This window comes from Lissotriton vulgaris, chromosome 7, assembly GCF_964263255.1.
Source record: "Lissotriton vulgaris chromosome 7, aLisVul1.2, whole genome shotgun sequence".
Classification (NCBI taxonomy): domain Eukaryota; kingdom Metazoa; phylum Chordata; class Amphibia; order Caudata; family Salamandridae; genus Lissotriton; species Lissotriton vulgaris.
The window spans coordinates 1,082,430,909-1,082,454,024 of NC_141695.1; the positions used below are offsets into that span (position 1 = coordinate 1,082,430,909).

The 23,116-nt window shown below is 44.8% G+C and overlaps 2 protein-coding genes across 2 annotated transcripts in view; both read right to left on the reverse strand.

The window, feature by feature from the left end:
- LOC147702949 (uncharacterized) overlaps positions 1-23,116 on the reverse strand; it is a 4,293,369-nt gene that overhangs the window by 4,268,511 nt on the left and 1,742 nt on the right. The window contains exon 2 of the mRNA XM_086929459.1: positions 18,019-18,115. The gene's annotated coding sequence lies outside the window, so the exon portion shown is untranslated. The remainder of the gene's footprint in view (positions 1-18,018; positions 18,116-23,116) is intronic.
- On the reverse strand, positions 3,148-9,221 carry LOC147702952 (uncharacterized). The gene is made up of 2 exons (XM_086929460.1): positions 7,449-9,221; positions 3,148-3,252 (listed from the first exon to the last, which is right to left on the reverse strand). Exons 1-2 carry the CDS (start codon positions 9,219-9,221, stop codon positions 3,148-3,150), a joined length of 1,878 nt encoding a protein of 625 aa, XP_086785586.1.

Here is a 23,116-nt window from a genome sequence, read left to right on the forward strand (position 1 = left end):
GAACAGTAGTTTTTTAACTGTTGAAATCTTGTAATGTTTCTCGAGCTTAGCTATTGAGTGGTTAAAAGATATTTCTAGTTTAATCATTGTTACTGAAGCAGTATAACCGAGTTGAAGGCTCTGTATGAATTTGTTTGTATTTTTGATACCCCTGAGGAAAAGATTATCCCGAAATGCATTGGGAGATTTTGATAAAAACTTGACATATGTAAACATTTAATTCTCCTGTGTTTTTGATGAACAATGAGGAATCATCATAAGAATGAGTAAAATGAATTGATGAACATAGAAAAAGTGAATACAGAAAAGTTACGGAGAAATTGTGAATATAAAAGAAAAGTTAAATAGAAATTTGATTAATTGGATTCTTTTTGGCAGTTATGGCTGTGCAGCTTGACAGGGACCAGATGCGGTTTCCTTCGTGTTCATTCTACATTGCAGCGCAATTAGGCGGACCGCGGAGCAAGTGAGTACGCCAATAAAGGTTTGAAAGGATTGAATAGAGTGAATTTGGAGCACAGTAAAATATGGAATACAAGGTGTGCTTCCCGCCACTACAGATGTACATTAATGTGATGGATATGCTTGAGTTCCTTAATGTTGTAGCTACATAAAAGCACTCAAACAGGGAGCGCACAGAATGCGCGTCCCAGCTCGTACCAGAGTCAATACTCGATGGGAGTTCACTGCTATGGAAAGGTGAGGCATAAAACACTATTCAGCCATTAGCACACTCGCATTTTCAAAGGTCAGACACTAAAGGAAGGTTCTTGATCTGCTTCCCATCTCGGCTCGTAGGACGCTGGTGCACGCCCTGGTCACCTCGCGCCTAGACTATGGTAACCTGCTTTATTTGGGGGCTTCAGGCAAGGTCATGGGGCGCCTTCAGGTGCTCCAAAATGCCGCAGCACGGCTCATGCTAAGACTCCCGAGAAGGTCTCCCTCTAAACCCGCTCTCGAAGCTCTCCATTGGCTTCCGATGGAGAAGAGAGTTGAGTTTAAGGCCCTCTCAACGTGCCATCGCATTCTGAGCGGCAAAGCCCCTGTGCCACTTCAGAGTTTGGTGTCCCACTATGAGCCCACCCGCAATTTACGGTCCTCTCAGACGGGACTACTTGTGGTGCCCAGAGTTAGGAAGGCGCGGATGGGGGGGAGATCTTTCAGATACCTTGCTCCCAAGTGCTGGAATGTCTTGCCCCCAGACTTGCGTCTTGAGCCATCAGAGGCCCTGTTTAGGAAAAAATTAAAAACTTTCCTTTTTAGCAGGTAGTTCCTGGGGGAGGGGGGGATGGCAATTGCTCACTTATCATAGCGCGGGGACACGCCTTCTGGCGTCACCAGGCGCTTTAAAAATGTCCAAATAAAAAAAATAAAAGCCGATCGTAAGCAAAGGAGGAGTCGGACTACACAAACTAATAACAACAGATCGCCTACAGTGCAAGCACTGTTTAGACTCGACCTAAAATCCAGTTTGTATAACACAAAAGCCATTTATGGCAAAAGAACCAATTAAGCTATGAATTTGACTTGGAGGAGACCAGATGCCTTGAATGAATAGTGATTAAGTGAACAGCGCCGCCACTTTGCACACAGTAAACACGCATCAGCTCTATGTTCTTCAGTAAAGGAGGAGTGGGGGAGCTAAGTGGAGATTTGTATGCATGGCATGACAGTGATGTTTTGAAATTGTAAATAATTTCCGCTACGATTGCCAACAATCTTCCAAAGGACTTCCTTGGGCAAGGTTCAAAGGTTCAACAAAAAAGAAGCTCTGAAATAGCACGACGTGCGGGAGGTGGTGCAGGGACTCCGACACGAATGGGAAATCAGGCAACAGGGAGAGGATGGCCAATATAACGAAAACACGACTGTGCGGGCCAGTCGTGTTGATTATAAAAATAATATACCTTGAAAAATTCAAGAGCTGCGTCCCTGAAGCAGGCACAGTGCTGATACACAAGCCTTATTCAGCCGAACAATAAAATAGTGCAAAAAGGAATGTAAAGAAAAAGAAAATGTAAGACCACATGTAGCAGGGGCAGTCTGTTGGGTGGGTCTGAAACATGAAAAGGCGGTACTAATTAAGCATGCTAGCCAATCAAAAAAAAAGGCTTGTATGAAGGGCACGAACAAGAAAATATATAACAGGTGGGAGGTGCTACAATCCACAGTCTACATTACAGTATGCCTCGCAGAGCACCACATGCGCTGCCCAGGTCGACCTAAAAATTGCTATATGCGGATGATATCAGATAATAATTTGCTAGATGCGGACCCAGAGATGACTGTCCCGCCATCTCTCTCATTATTCTAATCCTTTAAATAAATATTTTGGATATAGTATAAACTGGGGGACATTGATCCTGCTTTCCCTGGGCCCATTTGATATACCGGGTAACTGCGGCCTCCATGTGGAGAAAGTGGAGTCCAGAAACCTTGGGATCGAGGTAACCCTGGACAAGATGGAGTTCATAGGGAAAAATCTAGACAAGGTCATTCCGGATTACCAGCCAAACACCGAACGATGGAGACGGCCAACGCTATCCTTGATGGGCAGAGCTGCAATATTAAAATGATTACACTGCCTAACAGTGGCATAGCAAAGGAGAGTGGCACGAGTTTTGGGGCTGCGGCCATTGCACGGTGGCAAATGCAGAGACCGTTGCCGCCATACCCTTCACGCGCTCTTAGCTGCGGCTGCTGCGGGCGGCAAATGCCTACAACCACGGGCGGCAAAAGGTCTAGTTACGTCACTGCTGCCTACCCTGTTGCATGTCATACAAAATACACCATTTAGCATCCGCAGAGTCCGACTTCAATAGAATAGGCAGAACTACTCTAGGAAGGGGGCATGCCCCAAATAGCTCTCCAATCGTTACACTGGACAGTAAAAAACTGTTGTATTGCATTACTGGATATTAGAGCATTCTAGTGAGCAACGCATTTACAGAATAATAATGAATGGGGGTTGCCCCGAGACTTGACCCAGCAATGGGACTGGAGAGACTAGTGTTGGAAAACACACTTACATACATTATGTATATAGCACAAGTCGGAGAAGGTAGACAGGGGACAAGCCAAATAAATGCACACCTAGGTGGTAGTGGGGAGGTGACCAAGCAAATGCTGTTCTTGGAGAGAGATGCGTTACGGGAGGTTGGAAAGTTGTTTGGATTTTGCCACTGGGATATCATAGGCATCTCCATGATAGGTGACATAGTGGATACGAGGGGAGTGAAGTCGCATGAGGCCCTACAACGAGAATACCACGAGCCACAAGAAAAAAATATAAGTTTCTGTGACTGCATCATGCTCTGCAGGTTGAGAACCTAGGGCCTGATTAAAGGTTGCCACAGCGGCACCAGCTCAATGCCACCTCCACAGCGCCAACCCTGCGCATGGACCGCCGGCCTGATTATGAGTTGTAAAAGCACAACTCGTAATACGGTCGCCAGTCCTTTGGCCTTTCACATGGTGGTGCCTTGAAAACAGGCACTGCCATGGGAATGGCCAAAAAGTTCCAGCACTACATGGATGGTGCACCACCAGCCTTTTAATAGCGGGCTCCACCATGAAAAGGCTGGCAGTCCAGGCAATCAATATATGCTGAGCGGGACAGTGCCAGTCACTGCTCAGCATATTGAGTGGTGGTGCTCCTACACTACCTCCAGCGAATGACTGTTCCCTGGCGCAGCAGGCATGCCACGACTGATACGACATACAAAGTCACAATCGGGAAAACAGTGGGCCGCCCGCCACTCCAGCGCCATGGTGAGTCTGGCGGTCACAAGACCGCCAGACTCGTAAGCAAGTCCTTAGATTGGAAGTCGGTCCCAGATAGTAGCCCCATGGAAGCTATGATACTGGAAGATGAAATTAACAGTAAAGTGGTATCCCAAACACACAGCGTTATCATTAATAACAAACCTGACACACTCATCTGACTCCGAGAAAGAGACTTAGGACCTATGGAGACTGTAGACTGGGAAGTGGCCCTAATGCAGCCTAAAAAAGTAGCTATTAAATCTAAATTATAGCTCATCCAGCTGAAAATGCTCGACAGGATTTATCATAGGAGCCAGATATATCAGATGCGGAGGGCCCCTTAACCCTTAATGCCTGTGCTGCAGGGTGGGTGGGGGCACATTTATACATATTCTTTGGGACTGTTCTGTTATTTCCAGGTATTGGAGCACCATTGTTGGGGAACAGAAAGCCACTCTGAATGTGGCAGTCCCTGCAACATCGTAGTTTATCTTCCTGGGAATCTCATGCGATGTGGATCTCCTACGAGGTCAACTTTTATTTTTCCACTTAGGATTCATGCTTGCTAAAAGGGGCATCACCCAACTCTGGGGTGAGTCTAGCGTACCAACTAAGCTGCAGTGACTCACAGGCATGGATATATGTATGGAAGAGGATAGGGTGGTTTATGCTAGCAGGGGCTGCCCCAAAATATTAGACAGGATATGGGACAAATGGATCACAAACTTGGGTTGAAGGAGAGACCAGCAATATCTTAAAGTTCACTTCTGTATTATGGTCAAAAGATGTCCTGCACATGCATATGGACAGGGATATTAGGTGGAATTGAATAAAAAGGTGGATTTGGGTGGGACGGACAGGTGGGTGGGACTATTGCATATCAGAAGCTATGTATCGATTTACTTGTACCGTGACTGGGTCACATGTTACTTTGAAGTGGATGTTGATTTTTCTTCATTGTAAAATTGACATAAAAATTTAAAAAAATAAATAAAACATACCATTTCTGAAAGGAAAAGTAGCAGCTCTTTTAGTAGGAAATAGCGTGGTTCACCAACAACCTAAATATAGAATCGGAGGTTGCCTTCTTTCAAAGACACAATGTGAATCTTAAAGCTACTTAGTTTCTCAATAAATTTACTTTTTTCAGAGTTGACAGGATAGATTAGTTTGAAGAAGTCGATCAAAATTGATATGTCACAATTAACTGGTGAACTTTGGTGGAAGCTATAGCTCACTAACAGTTGAAAGACCCCTATGAAATTGAACTCTGCTTCCTTCATGCCCAAATCCAAATATGTACTCAAACTATTTCCTGTAAACGTCCAGTGCTGCAGGGTTAATTTGCACTGTTTCCATTCATGAGGTGGGTTTAGTTTTGGGTGTATACACTTATTGGTCTTTGGCTAACTCTAGGACCATGCCACAACTGGTGAACAGAACCTGATTTGATAGTGAAAGCAATATTTTTGATAGCTCTTTCTTATTTGGTGGATATTTATACCAATCAATTCAAATTCTTTATTTCGGCTTAAATGCCATAAAAGAACAGTGCATATATTACATTACATTTCATTGGATAAAACATTTCACTGCATATTAAAAACATTGATTAAAAGAATACAATTCATGTTGGAAGATGATTGGAGCGGAAACGATACAATCATAAATCATAGGATGGACCTTCACATCGATTCCAAGCAAATCAGTTCAGTTACAGTTAATGCCCCATTTTTTTCCTTTGGAAGAAAATAGAAAGTAAAAATCTACTGACACTAAATGTTATCTGTTGCGATGTATTTGTTGTTAGGATTCTCAGAGCCTGTGAACATGACCTCAGGCCTAGCAGTAAGCATATTGGTTTAATCCATCTCTTTCTGGCCTGGGCATAAAAAGGGCAGAAAAGGAGAATGTGCTGCTCGTTTTCAATCTGGTTATGTTCACACATAGGGCAAATTTCGTCCATTGCTAAGGACGATGGATCACGATTCCTAGCCCAACGAGCCAAAGTTGTTTTAATTAAAAGGTTTCCATATCTGAATTTTAAAAATAAAGTTTTGGCAAGTGGGGGCTCTATTTCATCCATAAAAATCTCGTAAAGAGGTTCGTCCTTGAAATTTAAGAACTTTGAGACTAGGGTCCCACTAGTTGTGTTGCTTACAGTCCTATTTACTATGAAGGTCCAAAAGGCCCTTTTTAAAATTAGTTTGGGGTTGGCGGGTAATTGCTCGGGGTTCTCCCAGAAGTGTTTCAATCCTATATTACTGAACCAAGCCTTAACGTGCCGCAGCCATGGGATAGCAGTCTGGCTGTCAAGTGCCATGATTTCTTTTAGCCCGTCTCTATAATCTTGGAGTTCGGGGACATGCCATAATCTAACCCACAGCATTAAAGGCCGAATCAGAACTAGGTGGTCAGTTCTTTTGAAGTTTAGGTCCAATTCCAAGGGTACTAGTGGGGTGCCTCTCGGAACCCTTACCAAACTTCGCATAAAGTTGTTGTCTAGGACACTGAAAGACTCCTTGGACCCAGGGCCCCATATTTCTGCACCGTAAAGGACTGATGATTGGACCCTGAATTTAAATAGTTCCATCACTGGGGACACCGCTTTACTGGTGCTCAGGCTTTGCTCCCTGAGAATTGGTTTAACATTCTGGGCAAAGATTAGTTTACTTTTATCCATTTGGGCTTTCCAAGTAAAGTTTGAATCTAGTGTCACCCCTAAATATGAGAAATGGGGCACTGATTCCAACTTAACTCCTTTCAGTGTTAAGCAGCCCTTGTCCGGTTTAATCGGATTTAGGGCCATACATTTGGTCTTCTTCCCATTGATCTCCAACCCCTTTTGGCTACAATATTCGCTGAAGGTGTCCAATAATGTCTGTAAACCATTTTTTGTTTGGGAAATCAGAATAGTATCGTCAGCAAATAATAAGGATGTTACCTTTTCGCCGTTCAGTTTAGGGGAGTCATTTTTACATCCCTCTAAAAATGAGGGGATGTCGTTTACAAAAAGGGAAAAGAGCGTAGGAGCCAGAACGCAGCCCTGGCGGACTCCACGTTCGATGGGAATTTTTTGGGTTAGTTCGCCGTTTGGGCCCCATCTAATTCTCGCAAAATTCCCTTTGTGTAACTCTGTAACCCCTTCGATGCTGAGCTGTGCTGATGACGGAACCGTTCCGTCATGACTCCGCCCGCGCAAGGCGGAGTCAGCATGGGCGGGGAATTCGTGCCGCACGGATGCGGTTAATCTGAACGACAAGGTTATTTGGCATGCCTGCTGCGCTCAGAGTTTTCCATAAGAGATTGCGAGGCACCAGATCAAATGCTGCCCTTAAATCAACAAAGGCAACATATAAGTGGCACCTTTTGATCATTACGTACTTCCAATAGAGGCAGCAGAATCTAAAGATCAGGTCTATTGTGCTAACTTTTGATCTGAATCCGGCTTGGAATTTGGTTAGAATTGTATTTTCCTCCAGCCAATCGCTCACACGTAGTAAAATATGTCGTGAGTAGATTTTCTGTAGGATGCCCATTAGACTTACTGGCCGATAATTACAGGGGTCCATCCTATCTCCTTTTTTAAAAATTAAAACAATTTCCGCTCCCTTCCAACTTTCAGGGAATTCTAAAGTGCAAGATAGTTTGTTGCACAAGTAATTAATATATGGTGCCCATACTTTTAGGTCGTGCTTATATAGGTCCCCCGAGATCTTGTCCAGACCCGAGGCTTTCCCAGATTTAATTTGGGTTATTGCCAGCTCTGTTTCCCCTAAGGTAAAGACCAGGTAGTCTGCTGGGGGTTCGTGGCTTGCCACATTCATGTCCATATGTGGGTCGTCATATTTTTTATATAAATTTGTAAAATGGGTAACCCAAGTTTGCTCATACAGAAAAACATCTTTTACCACCCTGCCTACATGGTTCCCATTTGCGACCAGCCTCCAGAAAGCCACATTATCACGCGATCTAGCGGCTAGCAACAAATCAGCCCATTTCTCTTCCTCCCATGCTATCTTTGAGGCCCTCTGGACAGACTTGTAGTTATTCCTTGCTTTTTGTACATCTATTGGAGACTTGGTCTTTATTGCAATTAATAATTCCCTCTTTGACTCTCTGCAGGATCTATCATACCATGGCTTACTATGGGACAGGTTCTGGGTCTTTTGCTGGATTTTTTGGGGCATTTTGGTGACTAGTAATCTTAGGTCAGCAAAAAATTTCTGGTGTATTGACAAAAAGGACATTTTGGTTTCATCCTCAGGCATTACAGCTAAGAAAGGTCCGAATGTTCCAGCAAAAAGTGAATATATTTCACTGAGGATGTCACTGTGATCCAATATAAATGGCCATTTAAGAGATCTTCTGTTGTTACTAATATGGATCTCAGAATTATCGACACCACTTTCCTCAGGTGGAAATGGCTGAACCATATCGTTAAACAGTGAAGCATCTAAAGTCAATTTTAAGGGGAAATGATCGCTTTCGAACCGTTCCATTACTTCAAGGTCCAAAAGATGTGGCCAAAGGGGTATGGAAGCCAACACAAAATCTAGATTATTTTTGTAATTATTCCTGGTAAATGTTGGTTTCTTCGAGCTATCGGATAGTAACCGTCCGTTACAAGCCCTAAGAAAGTGTTCCGTGCATAAATTAATCAGCTGGAGACCCAGTGTTGAACATTTAACTGATTTAACATTCTCCAGAATGGGGATTTTGTTCGCCTGGTCTTCCTCATCGAAGATTTCGCTAATACCCAATACTGGCTCGAAGGTGCAGTTTAAATCACCAGCCAGGATAACAAAATCCTCCCTGGGGTCTAATCCACTCAGAAAGCAATCTATTTTTGAGAGGGTTGGTGATTCTTTTGAAGAGGGTAAGGGCCTATTATAGACATTTACTAGAAATAAGTTCTTCTCGTTACAAACTGTGATTTTTAGAGCTAGTATATCTACAGAATTTGTAGCTATCTCCTCAATTTTTGCCCTTAAGTTTATTTTCACCCAGATCAAAAGTCCCCCTGACGGCCTTCCGCTTCTAGAGGGGATCGCACCGATTCCGTAGGTCTTGTACCCCACCCTATGGGGCGTCTCCACTGCCCAGGTTTCCTGTAATAAACAGAGGTCAAAAGACTCTATATAGTTCGCCCACTCCGGGTCCCTCAAGTTTTTTGCAATTCCAGCAATATTCCAACAGACCAATTTAACCGGCATCTCAAGAGCACATGGCCTCTCAGGGAAAGCCCTTGGCGTCTCTTCATAGCTAATGGGAACCACAGGTTGTATTACCAATGGTGTTACCTCTAGAGATGTCTTTTTGCTCAAAATGGTTGTGGGTAATACCAGTTCTTCTAGAATGTTTACATCATGGGGTACAGTTTTATCCAACCAAGAAGACACAGGATTCACCAGTACATCAGGAATGTTGACAGCACCCACATTACCAAGACTCATAGTTTCTGACCCCTCACCCCCCCGAATCAAGAAACATCAGTCGCAATCATCTAGACCGCTAAAAATATCAAACCTATTAGAAGTTTCTAGAGGTGTGAAGGGTTTTAGGTGATCCATCCTTCCTTTCTGGGAGTTGTGTATTTTGGCCGGTACGTAGTTCCATGCCATAGAGTCTGGGGCTGTCACAGGGCAGGGAGCATAGTGCAAGTTCCTTGTGTTCTGTAATATAGGGGGGTACAGGGCATATTGGTTGTTTCCAGCATTCTGTACAATCGGTTGATTAATTGGCTGAGTTTGGGTTATATACTGTAATGGTTGGTGCTGGGATGGATGGTGCTGAGATGGGAACACCACTGACCTTGGGTAAAAGTATGTTAGTGGTTTAGGGATTATTGTGTTATTTGAACTACCTGGCTGCCAGTTTAGTATAAATTGGACAGCATTAGGATCCCTGAAATTCACGACCACCACATCACCGTTAATATCTTTAGGTCTACCCCCCAGCCATTGGAGACGTCGAACATGGACAATCTCACCATTAATATGGTTCGCAATTGGCCTATATAAACTCAGCCAGTGCATAATCTTATTCTTTAGTTGTGCGAAACCCTCTCTCTTATTTTGTCCCAGCACAGGCACCCCTGTTAGGACGACCACATAGGGTACTGCCTCTGGGGGGAGTTCAGGCAAAGGTGTCTTTCTAGGTTTCCCCCAGGTATGTCTGGTTTCCCCCACCTCCCTTGATGAATTCCCTGGGAGACTGTTAGAGGTATTATCAGTGGTTTTGTTTGCAACGTTAACCGGCTGTTGTTCTTGGATTTTTTGTTGGGTCAGTTTAGGGGGTAGATTAGGTTGTGCAGACGCTATGATTGTATTCCCCATGGGTTTGGAGGTAGATGCTGATGTGGAAGGAATGGCGATAGGGATAGTTAAGGGTGGTTGGACCGGTGCTAATCTATTTGGTGATGCATTATTTGTTGATAAACTAGTTGCATTGTTTAAACCATTGTTAAGTACAGCGTCCTTACTTCCCAATGCATACTCAATTTTACACAGTCTACATTCTACTTCCATCAACCTCTCCAGAATAGATGCAGAATAAGATTTAATCAGACTCTCTATGTTAAGTAGTGTGACAAGGCCCTTATCCTCAATAGGCACATTAACAGCCACACTAACATCCATACTGTCCTCTTTGTCAGCTAACAATTTTTGTAAGGGTGAAGAAGTGACATGAATCCCCTCCATATCTGCTTGTAGAATACTGGGTTTCTTCACAGTATTAGTGGCTTTTTTCCCCAAAATCAGAGCAACTCAACTTGGGTTGTAGCAGGTCCCCCCTTTTCCGCCGTTTTTTGTTCGGCGGCGGACCATAGTTTTTTGGCAGGGGTGTGGGTTTTTTTGCCCTATTACGGAGTAATTTCGCAGGAGGCAAAGCATTTCCCTTCGTTATACTTTGACTACTAATATGAAGAGTTGAGGGTAAACCATTCGTATCCGTCTTTGGCGGGGTAATTGTTGTGAGCGCTATCACACTCCCGTCCAAAGGCTGGCTATCCAAGATATTTACCGACTCATTAGCTATTACATCAATGTCAGTATCGGTAGAGCAAGTGGCGGGAAGCGATGCCAATGAAACTGACCTATTCTTTATACTTTCTACGGAACGGCGGCGTTCCGCACGCCGCTCCGCCATAGCAATTTCCCTGGAGATGTCAGGGGAGGATTTGGTAAAATAGTTGTCAAGGGTTCTATTTAACAGTACACCGTGTTTGTCTGTCACCGGCTGGTCAGAATTTGTAGAAGACATTTATAAAAATGGTCCAACAGGGCTAACAGGTCAAACCTGGTTATAGACAACTTCAAAAATAAGCAGTACCTGTCGATCAAGGGGACGAGCCCAGTCCAGTCTCCTCGGTTCTCTGAGGGTCTCAGAGGGTCCGCCCTTAGTCCGGGCTTTGTCCCGGGATAAGTCCCGCACACGCGTCCCGCTCACGCGTAGCAGCACCAGGTTATATGCAGGAAGTTAGCTAAAGGGGAGGGGTTACGGGAAGAGGCGGCAGGTGTGCCTGATGATCCTCGCACAGCCTAGTGGGCCTCGCAGTCCCGTCCTCAAGGAGATCCCCTGGCGCAGCTTCACCTCTGAAAAGGCGGCTTCCCAGCAGCAAGGTCCGTGGTCAGGATTCAAAAAACTAAAGGCAGCTTCCCAGCAGCAAGGTCCGTATTCACAAAGCTCCTCGGCGAGCGGCTCCCGCGGAGCGGGGGCCGCGAGGAGTTTTCAAGCCGGTCACAGAGGGGAGGGGTCACGGGAAGAGGCGGCAGGTGTGCCTGATGATCCTCGCACAGCCTGGTGGGCCTCGCAGTCCCGTCCTCAAGGAGATCCCCTGGCGCAGCGTCACCTCTGAAAAGGCGGCTTCCCAGCAGCAAGGTCCGTGGTCAGGATTCAAAAAACTAAAGGCAGCTTCCCAGCAGCAAGGTCCGTATTCACAAAGCTCCTCGGCGAGCGGCTCCCGCGGAGCGGGGGCCGCGAGGAGTTTTCAAGCCGGTCACAGAGGGGAGGGGTCACGGGAAGAGGCGGCAGGTGTGCCTGATGATCCTCCCACAGCCTGGTGGGCCTCGCAGTCCCGTCCTCAAGGAGATCCCCTGGCGCAGCGTCACCTCTGAAAAGGCGGCTTCCCAGCAGCAAGGTCCGTGGTCAGGATTAAAAAAAACTAAAGGCAGCTTCCCAGCAGCAAGGTCCGTATTCACAAAGCTCCTCGGCGAGCGGCACCACCAATCAGCATATTAATAAAACGACCAGTCATGTGCATCTATCAGAAAAACCAACAGAAGCAACACTCTTGTTTTAACGTACTTGGAAGGAGAATGTAAAATGTTCTGGTTATCATGAAGGAAAGGTTCAATATTGTTAAGGAGACGGAGGAGAGAATTATGCATTTTACTTTCAGCATCCCGGGAAACAACATAAAACTGGTGTCGGGGTACAAGGCCCATAAGGGCCAGGAAAAGAACAAATCATCATTCTCAACAACCAATCAGATGAATACTAGTCAAGATATGAGCCCAACAGGAGAATAACACTTCCTCTTTCTTCCTGCCAGTTAAACGGCAGCAATTGCGTCCAGACTTTACTTGTGCTTTTGATCCAATCCTAAATTAACCAGACACTGGGAATAATTAACCTTCCTCATAAAATGAGTGAGCAATATCAGTAGCTGTTACAACATAATATGCTGCAAAACACTGCCTTTCCGTTACACGCATGTGTAAAAAACATACTGATAATCACATAATGGCATTCAATCATTTTAAAGTATAATGCAAATTAAGTATACATTTATCTTACCACTCCTTTCCTTAATAGAATTAAGATTTTCCATCACAATACCTAGGACAGATCACAATGTATGTCAAGACCAGATTATGCATGGTGAAAGCTTACTGGTCACCAATGATACCAGCACCGTATTAGAATTTCCTGAAGATCAAATCAGTCAACCAGTCTGTGGCATTTATGATGTCCTCTTGGCTGCATCTTAATGCAAATGCTTTCAGAGCTATAGTCTCTCTAAAAAAGTGAGCCCAAAAATAGATAAATTAATCCTGATGCTCATCTTGCTGTAGTTCGTGATGGAACGCAAACGGCTTCTTGATAGAAATGAGTAACTGTTGTTCTCCTGATTGTCTAAACTTCACCGTCTGATTCTTTCACACCTTTAAACATCGGACCATTAAGAGCTTTGGCGTGCTGGGGAAAGTAAGGTAAGTGATAGACCCTGTATTGGACTTGGTCTTTATAGCCACCATAAAAGTGACCCCCACCCCTCCAGAATAAACACCATTACCGTTACATCCGGTGCTCGCACACCTGAAAATTATAAACGGGATATCAAGCACAAGAGCACATGGAGCTCCTAACAGAAAGCACCTTAGAGGTGTCCCCTGAAAACCTACCGAATTCTAGTGTGTTGACAGACTGGCCTCGACCAGCCAGCTTCCCTAGACAGGTTTCTGCCCTCCTGGCGTGACAGCCTCATAGGACAGGAACAAAGCCTACTCTGGGCAGAGTTGTTCACACCTCGTCCAAGCAGGATGGGCATTTCTGGGCCAGAAGCTTCAAAGGACCTGCCGCATTTTATATGCGACCCAGGGTCTCTCGCTATAGTAAAGGTGCCCACCACCCTGCCCTGACCCAACTTTTTGGCAGCAAGACAGGTGAGAAAATGAGTTAGAATAGGAGGTGTGCCCATATTCAGTCAGCACCACCCCTAGGGTGAGCCAGCTGGTGTGGACCCCACTTTACAGAATTCTACATCTTGTTTTGGAGAAAATTAGCCTACTAGGGTCAGAGAGGGTGTAGTCCCCCTACAGGCCGGCTGCCCATTGGATACTACCCAGTACTCCTCTTAACGCCCATAAATTGAGTATTTAGGTGGCACCCCTTAACCCTGAACTTCAGATTTGAAGGATCAACAGAAGAAGGATGAAGAAGAGTCACTGGCTGGCGAGAACTGCAGCAGAACTTTGGCAAAAGCCTCACCGTCCTCAGCCCTCTCTAGTCAACTGTGAAAGAGTGAATCGACCTGCGAGCTGGAGAACTGCCAAAGCTTTAGATAGCCTGTCAGCACTTCACCCAAAACCAAACGTTTCCCTTGTAGTAGAGGAGCTACTCTCCTGTAGTCCACAGGTACCAACAAGCAGAGTCCGGCCCACCACCCTGCAGCTCCCCGGCCCGACCAACGCAGCAGTCAACCAGGAGAAGGTACTCGGGCTCTGGAAAGTCAGATCTATCTCCTGCCGAGTGTGAAGACACCAGGACCAACCGGAGCCATCCCATACCAACCCCCAGAGTACCGGATGCCCTATACCAAACACTGACCATGAGTGTCAAGTCCAGACTCTCACTGCACCAGGACACAGCAGCCGTCGAAGGGCATCAGCATCACTGAGACCCACTTTGAGAGTGGCTCAGCTGCCTTGATTGCTCCTCTTCCATCAGTTTGTCTCTGACCGTGAGGGGAATCTTTGTGCACCTGCCTAGACGACCGAACCACTCTGCTCCCGGGCCCTCCACCCCGGGTCCTGTCAATTCGGCTGTGCCCCCAAGACCCTTATAACATGAGCCCCCATTAGGGAGCCTTCGGAGATGCCCACAAGTCCTCCTATACAGCATTTTCAGGTGGCGCCCTTTCTCCTTAGCGCCAGTTACCAGTCTCACTAGCACCCTCCTCCCAGTAGAACCCAGGCGGTTCCTGAAGAACTGATGGTAGTACTTTGAATCTTGGCCCAGTACTATTCCAATTCCAGGAGGTGAACCCCTGAAACCGACTGTATCTAGAAATATATGCATCTTTGACTTTTCCTCCCATAGGATTGTAATGTGCGAAAAAGCGCACAGGTCTGAAACATACATTTATTGAAAACTGTACTTACCTTGAAACGAAGTTCTTGAGTTTGAAATATAAAATTAAAAATAAGTGTTCTTTTTCTACATTGGTCTCGGATTTATTTTTGAGTGTATGTCTCATTTATTGCCTTTGGGTACAACAAATGCTTAGCACTTCCCTAGGATAAGCCCAATTGCCTGCCCACAATACCACAGAAGAGAGCATTAGTATCATCTACTTTAGCCTCTGTAACAAATGTGTGACCCACTAGACTCTGCACAGTGTGCTTCATTTTAACACACTATATAGAGAGCCAGCTTTCTACATCAGGACAACTTCTGTTGAATGCCTCCACACCTGTGCCATTAGTCTGGTGATCTTACCAAATGGAGGGAGAATGTGTTACTGCACCCAAATCCCCCAGTTCTGCTTGTAGGTGTCAACCCTCAGCTTCTGGGTAGAGTCTGCAATTGTAATAACCAAGAAGCTAGCAGTTTAACTCGAGGCAAAGAGATCCACCTTTCAGGGCTCTCATTTGTCCTTCAGGAAACAGAAAAAGTCTGGGTGCAGTTGCAAGGCACAGGAGAGACTGAGACACATGGAACTCGATGGCATGAGTGCTATTTTTCTGATGTGGTTGAGAAGCACTTTAAGATCTTCCTTAACAACTTCAGGGTGTGGAAGCGCATTGCTGTAACAGTGTTGACTCAATTCTTCATTTCCAGTTTGTTGCCCACAATGATCGCAAAGTCCCTGACATGGGTGTTGGGTGAGGGTGTTGATCCCAGTTTAGACAGCCACCACTTGGAGTTGAAAGGTGAGGTGCTATTGCTGAGGATTACTACCTCTGTCTTGTCGTTGTTAATGAAGTTGAAGTTGAAGCTGAAAAATGCTTGATAAAGCGCACTGTGACCAAGCGGCTTCCTGGCGCTGAGGTTAAAACTGAGGGGTATAGAAACCTGTTGGGATGGAAATCAGTAGGAGTACGCGGAGAGAACAGGAAGGTTTTGAGAGCCTTGCGGAATTGCGAGTAAACTGGGGTAGATCTAATGGACAATGGAAGACTGTTCCAGAAGCAGGGAGCAAGGACAGAGAATCTGGTGCCTCCAGTTTTGGATCTACGGAAGCGAGGGATAGTGAGAAGGGCCTGATTAGAGGACCGGAGGGCACGACTGGGAATGTAGGAGTTGATGAAAGCCAGGGCTGTGCGGGCATGGGCCATGAAGGCCAGACAACCAAGCTTGAAAAGGGATCTCTGGCAGATGGGGAGCCAGTGCAGGGATTTCATAACAGGGATAATGTGGTAGTACTTGGGGAGGTGGTGGATAAGGCGGGCGGCCTGGTTCTGAATAGCCTGGAGACGGCGTAATTCATAGGCCGGGATGCCCACGTAGAGGCTATTCCCGTAATCGAGACGGGAAAGAATCATTGCCGAAATAATAATTTTAAGAGCCTCGGGGGAGAAGAAACGGGACACCTTCCGGAGAGTACGGAGGGAAAGAAAGCAGGAAGAAACAACCGAACTGATCTGGGCATGCATGGAGAGGTCCCGACTGACTTTAATGCCCAGGATCTTAGCCGATGCCGCCGGTACTGGCGGGGGACCGAAGATGGGAGGCCAAAAGGCAGCAGACCAGGGAGAGATGGCAGGGCCAGTCAGGACCAACTCCGTCTTGTCCAGATTGAGCTTTAGTTGGTTATGATTCATCCACTCAGAGATGGAAACTAGAGTGGAGTGGAATTTAGGCAGGGAATCCGAGGGGGAGGAAAGATCGAATACTAGCTGGAGGTCGTCCGCATAATTATACACGGAGGCCCCCATTTCGAGAAGAGAAAGATTAAGGGGGTGAATATGTAGTTTAAAGAGGAGAGGGGACAGGGAAGAACCTTGGGGAACCCCACATGGAACCAATCGGGAAGGGGCAGAGAAACCAGGGAGATGGACCGCCTGGGTCCGTTCTTTGAGAAAAGAGGCGAGCCAAGAGAGGGCAGTACCCCGAACGCCCGCTGCGCTGACGCGGTCGAGAAGGATGGAATGGTCGACAGTGTCAAATGCAGCGGACAGATCAAGGAGTACCAAGGCTTGGGGTAGGTTGGAATCGGCATTGCTCTTTAGCTCGTCTAGAACGGACAGGACAACTGACTCAGTAGAGTGGACCGGGCGGAATCCCGCTTGGTGAGTAGCCAAAAGATGGTTGTCCTCGATATAGCTGGAGAGACAGGATGTAATATAGCTTTCCAGGATCTTCCCTAGGTATGGGAGAAGGGAAATAGGTCTGAAATTAGACGGAAGGGAGGGGTCTAAACCAGGCTTTTTTTTAATGGGAAAAACTGTAGCCGATTTAAAGAGTTTTGGGACTAGGCCAGAGGAAATAGAGGCATTAAGAAGGGAGAGGGGGGGCCAGGGCAGTGACTGAAGAGTGCTCTCAGGATACGGGTTGGAGCGCAGTCAGCCGGGGAACCTGACTTCACTTTCTGAAGGAGAGCAAGGAAAGAAGCCTTTACTTTATCCATGTGGTGGTAAACTTGGGGCGGGTGTCCTGGCAGAGAGGGAAACTATTAACTGGGCATGATCGACTTAATCGAGAATGTTGATGTTGTTCGAGTGGATGGCATTGGACAGCGGGGTCATGCATGCGTTAAGTGTGGGGCTGAGTGAAGAACCTTGCTCCACGGACAAGTTGTGGGCTACTCAGGAGTACATTGCTAGGCTGACAGTGTGTTTTCGTTCAATTAGGACGAAGCAGGCCCAAAAGAAGGCGGGTCCTTGGTTATTGATTTCATGGGGTGAGGTGTGAGACAGTACTGAAATCTGCCAGGGGATCCAGGAGGATGAAGGCCGCCGATTCCCCTCTGTCTAGGATCATGAGGATTTCATCTGTGGCGGTCGATGAATGCAGTTTGAGCATGAAACTGGATGGAGTGGTATTGCGGAGCGGATGGGTGTTTAGGTTGATCGTCACAGATCAACAGTAGAACGGTACCAAGATTGCTGTTGTCAAATTATAAATCTGACTGCAAGTACTTGGTTAAAGAATAATAAGCTTTCTTTAAAGTTGCACTGGGCACCTTTGGTGGAGTAATCCTACCCTTGTTGAGTCTCACAGTAGTCTTTACCAACAAATAAAGAGTAAGACATTCAGCAGGAAAGACTAAGGGAACAAACAAAGGGAATCTCTTTAGCAGCTGAATATTGGTAATTTTTGTAATCACAAAAGGGAAAAGTGAGCCTCGACCTGGAGGTGCAGGTACATAAAACGCACACTGCAATAAGGAAAGTATTACTTACACAATTCTCAACCAAATGCTCCCATTAATGGGCATCAGTTCCCTTAAGCGGTTCAATTCTGCTCTAAAAAGAGGCAAGAAGCAACCCAACAACAGAATCTTCTGTGATGTCACACACTCACCAGTAAGCAGTGCTGGAATTGGAATACATTTACTCCAAGAACCGATAATTTGGAGACCAATGTGTGGCAGAGGAAAGGGGGTGGAGTCACAAGGAGCCTGAAAAGCAGAGTCCGACAGTCAACTTACAGTATTTTTTTTTATTAAATATGTTGCAAACTAATTGCCAAAAGAGGACATATGTGACAGTAAATCTGTTCCAGTTTACTTAACTGGTAACTAATAGGCTGCATTGTAAAATATCTGACAGGGTTACAATACCTGCTGCTGAATGGATCTTTTGGTGCCCAGAAATGTTGAGGAAAATATAACAGCACAAAGGTAAATCTATTGGTTAACTCTGTTCTGTGAGAGTTCAGTCACAGTTTTGACTCATAAAGCAGCACAGGGGATTAACGTGCCTGCAGCAAAGCACATTGTGTAACACACAGATCACAGATTTATATTTCTTTAGATCAGTATGTGGGCTACTGCGTTTGAAACTGAAATTACTTTGTCACTTCTAGTTCACAAGTTGCAAGCCTTCTAATATAGCAAAGTGATCTACAAACTCTAAGCTGTGCGTTTAGATCTTTATTGTTTTTCTCAATCTGTTGTAATTCTAAAATTAGATTCCTTTGAGAAGTAATAAAATATTGTCAGCACCGATAACAACAATCCCTATGTTCCGTTTTATATCCTGAGTTTGTGTTTCTTCCGACCATTCACTCTTAATATATACTGTACACAAGTATGGATATGTGGTTCCTTCACCTTATAACCTTCACCTTATAACCTTTGTTGTCCTATGTAACATTTGCTGTACATTTATTTACACATTTGTATGATTTATTGTACCTGTGTGTGTGATGTAAAGCACTCTAACATCCTAAACTGGGATGAGTAACCCTATGAAAAGGATTAAATTATAAAAAGTAGGTGCCATTAAAACAATATTTGTGTAATTTCTCACACAGACAGATAAACCTTGCATTCTTAGAGTGCAAGTACATCTCTTACATAAAGAGTTGAACAAAGTTAAAAATGTGCCTCCAGTAAGTTCTCTTAATTACCTGTGAAATAGTAAAAACGCTACATACCGTGTTTGCTTCCATTGCATTGACATCTAGGTGTTGGGCTCCAGATGGCTTCCAGCCAGGATGATACTTGAACTACAGAAGTGGTGGTGGGCCTTTAAATTGAGCCTTTGATCTGCTCGAATCAAATGTTAAAATAAGAAACCCCCCTCACTGCCTGCAAGTTTCCTGTACCAAACTGACTGCAGACAACTTGCCAGCATAGCTGAATTATGCCCTGGTGTCTGAATATAACACCAGGACGAATTTGGCATATTTCTCTGGGGATATAGCTGCCAGAACCAGGATCCAGCAGGTTCTCTGTATTTTCCAACACTGTCTGTGAGCATTGCATTTTCTTTTACCTTTGCCATGCCAATATTTTGAGAACTGTGTACCTTTTTTATTTCGGTAGGAGACAGGGTTTGTGTTAGAGAGTAGGAAGTAGTGGCGCTCTGAGCAGTATGATATTGTGGTTGAGATCGGTGTGCGGTAGGCACACGGTGCAAAACAGGACAGGGGAACACAAACCCTTCCGGAAAAAGGCCCCTGAAATGATCCAGGCAAGCCTAGACCTACTGGAATGAGAACAGATCCTGTGCACACGCACATAAGGTTGATAGTCCAAATGAAGGGACTAAGTTTTCTACTGAAACAGATTAAATGCTTGAAGAACGAACCGTACAATGTCAAGTTTCATGCGAATACAAGTTTTTATAAGTCAAAAGGTGGGCAGTACAGTAAGGAAGTAGCCAGCCGACACGTGTTTCGTCACACGGTGTAAGTCATCAGGGCTATAAAAAACATGAAAGGAAGGAAGGAAAAGTAAAAATAAAGATGAAATGACTTATAAAAGAACAAGTAACAGATGGCATGATTGTGGGGGTGACGATACTAGAGTGGTCGTGGAAACCCTAAGGTGCTGAAGGTATACATATTGTGACAAATCACCAAGTATAGCTAACCCTAAAATAAAGTGTAGTGCACTGTGGGGAGTGAAAAAACGGAAGACTGGCGGAGCCATGGAGATTAAAGAGCTGTTATTGGAATCACATATTGGTAGATCTCATGGTATCTAAGAGAAGATAAAAAAGGAGGGAGCAATATTTGACATACAGGAGTGCAACAAGGTACTGAACAAGTAGAATGAAGGTGCAGCTCTGGAAATTACTATGCGAAACTTGTAGAGTCTTGATTTCCTGGAGGAAGAAAAGGAGGAAAAGAAAACCATGTGACGGCGGTTTGTGGAAGGGCCCATCATAGGTGAGTTCGCAGTGGCACACATGAAGAGGGTGTGAAGAGAAGCATATTAAAAAAACAATGAAGCAAGGTTTGAAGCTATGACCGGTCGAGGTGCATACACTAACACCAATTGTTACAGTATGGACAAAAAACATATATATATGATAAGAAAACAGTAGAAAAAAAGTAATTGCACGGTGTACACCTGGTGGGGAGAAAAATCGAATAATGGGAATATTGCTGCAAAGTGATTCACATATAGACACACACATGATATCAGCAAATGTACGCACAAAGTGTGGACCTGTATAGGAGAAAGAAAGGCAGGGTACAGACCTGTGTGGGGGAAAACGCAAGATACATCGCGTCGGCGTTTGAACAGTACAGAAACAAATATTTGACACATTACTTAGGCTATAGTAAAGTCGGGTTGACTGAAAAATGGAGCACTGTGAGAGATTCCAAGGGGTATTGAGTGTGGCACTGGTAATAATGGTGGACATATGACCACTGCGAGAAAAACATACGGAATCGGCTGTGACACATGAAATGCTGATAATCACATGTAAAATAAGCAGAAAAACATTGGGGGTATCTGCAACATAAATAGCTGAAGGACCGGCCGAGCTAGTAAACACATGGTGACCAAGTATATACAAAATAGGTACAACAGTCGAGGGTTTCGGGCGGGTTTTAAAGCTGCAGGGTAGGAAGGTAGTGAAACATGTTGAAGGAAAAGTAGGAAAAACAGAGATAAATTACCTGTAGGGCTACAAGGTGAGAAGAATCTAGAAGGGCGGGAGGGGGAAAAAAAGGGGAGTAAAGGATGAGTCAAAATAGCGGTGGTTTAATGGGGTCAGAACCTTTTTTACACACATTTGCAGAGAATCAGAAAAATCAACTGGAATACGTGACCATTGCTCTATATGCTTTTCAGAGAAGCCAATGATTGGATGACCATGAATTTTGAACATCATTCTGACCAGTTTCAATAACATACCCTTTTTTAGGTCAAACCTAGGTAGCGCATGCTCTGTATCTTTGAGACATACTGTATTTACTCTATGGGCTTACAGCTCTCCCATAGGCTTGCTATTTGCTGGCTCCATTGTCACTCTCTTATTCTTTATTCCTATTTGTGTATGGCATGCATTTGTTATGTCTCTTTTAGTGTCTATCCCTCCCCGAGAGCAGGGACAAAGTAAAATATCACTCCACTAGTTACCATGATGGCATGTGTTTGTCAAACTACTATTTTTTATTGAATAGGAATTAAAAAGATCAGTCCTGATTTCCTTTGAGGCTGCGTTATTTTTCTTTTTATGTCACGTTAGTGCCTTTTAGAAATGTATTTTTGATCTGAGCGATCTCCATTTGTTAACAATCGTTATGTATTTAAATGTTTGGGGGGTTTTGTAATCACAGGCAGAACTGACGAAGAGACTAGAACCAGGTTCTCTAGTTCTAAAGTCAGCAGCTCTAAATGTTACGGCACATCCTCTCTCCTGGCTGGGAGTGGGTGAGGTCCGAAATTCATCTTCGAAGCGAGCTGCCAGTGGCAAAGCCTGCTTCCCTAGGGCTGTCTTCCGCGTCTCCATTGTAACGCACTCGCCCTCCCTCTTACTGTCTGTAGGTTTCGGTGGAGACTCTCTAGTTGGTCCTTCCCTTCTACCCAGCTGGACTCTAACCCCCTTCTTTTATTTAGATTTGCCTCTTTTAAGAGACCACAGTGATGTGTGGGCAACTCATCAACTCTGTATAAATAAATAAATCATCTTTGGTCTTGCCAATATTTAAGATCAAGCGTCTTCCGGTGCAGACCGGGAACCATCATGGCTTGACTGGGGCATTGAAGACTGAATCGTAGTTATGTGATTATCGACTGATTGCTTTATTTCCCCTCAAACAATCACTGCCTATGGGGAAATCAAGAGATCTACTCACAAAGCTGATGCTGGTTACAGAGCAGGAAGTGCTGTCCACGAGCAAGTTGTATGTTCACTATGCAGGTTATAACTTAACACGTCTTAATCTTCTGCAGAACAAACTAGTCTTTCAGACCACAGGTAACATATGGCTGCCTTTACTTGCTCACCCCCGTTGAGAGGTGGGGCACCTTGCTAGAAGCTTTTGCCTTTAGATCGAACCGTTCTTCGCTTTTATTCCTAGCTGTTCAGGCATAAAGTCTCTAGTTGTGAAACTGCGCATACGTGCACCTCTTTATCAAGCACATTAGTTTGGGGAGTAGAGGGAGGTATAGGAAAGGTGATCAACGAAGAATTGCTGCAGAGGCAGTGAATGTTAATATGTATGTTCTTAAATGCACACATACCGTGGATTTTTTTCCCTGTACTTTTTTTTACTTTTAATAATACTTCTTTATTAAGCAGCAAACTCAATGAGGAATTTGAGAAATCTGGAAACAGAAACCTATTTCTAGCAGCGGGTCTCCCCCTCTTGAGAAACAAAAAATTACTGTGAGCCATAGCAAATTCAGAACAAACAACCACTGTGCGCTTTCAATAAGAATGTAGCATAGAAAATCATGTTCCAGCTAAAAAGCACCCCAGCGTGCTTCTGCTTTCTTGTGCCCACTGCTGGGGATCGCCAGCTCCCATGCTGGGGTGCTTTTGTATGGAAGCACAGTTGGACATGCTTAGATTTAGTTCAGGTGGTTATTCTATTCTCCCCCTAAAGCAGCAGTTCACTTCCATGGAGATGGCCTTGTTGGTGTGGGAGACATTATACCAAGATATGAGAGAATGTTATTGAAAAATGGCCTATACGTGAGGTCAGCTTCACC

Coding starts and splice junctions, on each gene's coding strand:
- LOC147702952 (XM_086929460.1), bottom strand. CDS start 9,221: ATGAGTCTTGGTAATGTGGGTGCTGTCAACATTCCTGATGTACTGGTG. Junction 3,253..7,448: donor TATATAAGCACGACCTAAAA/GTATGGGCACCA, acceptor TTCTCGTTGTAG/GGCCTCATGCGACTTCACTC.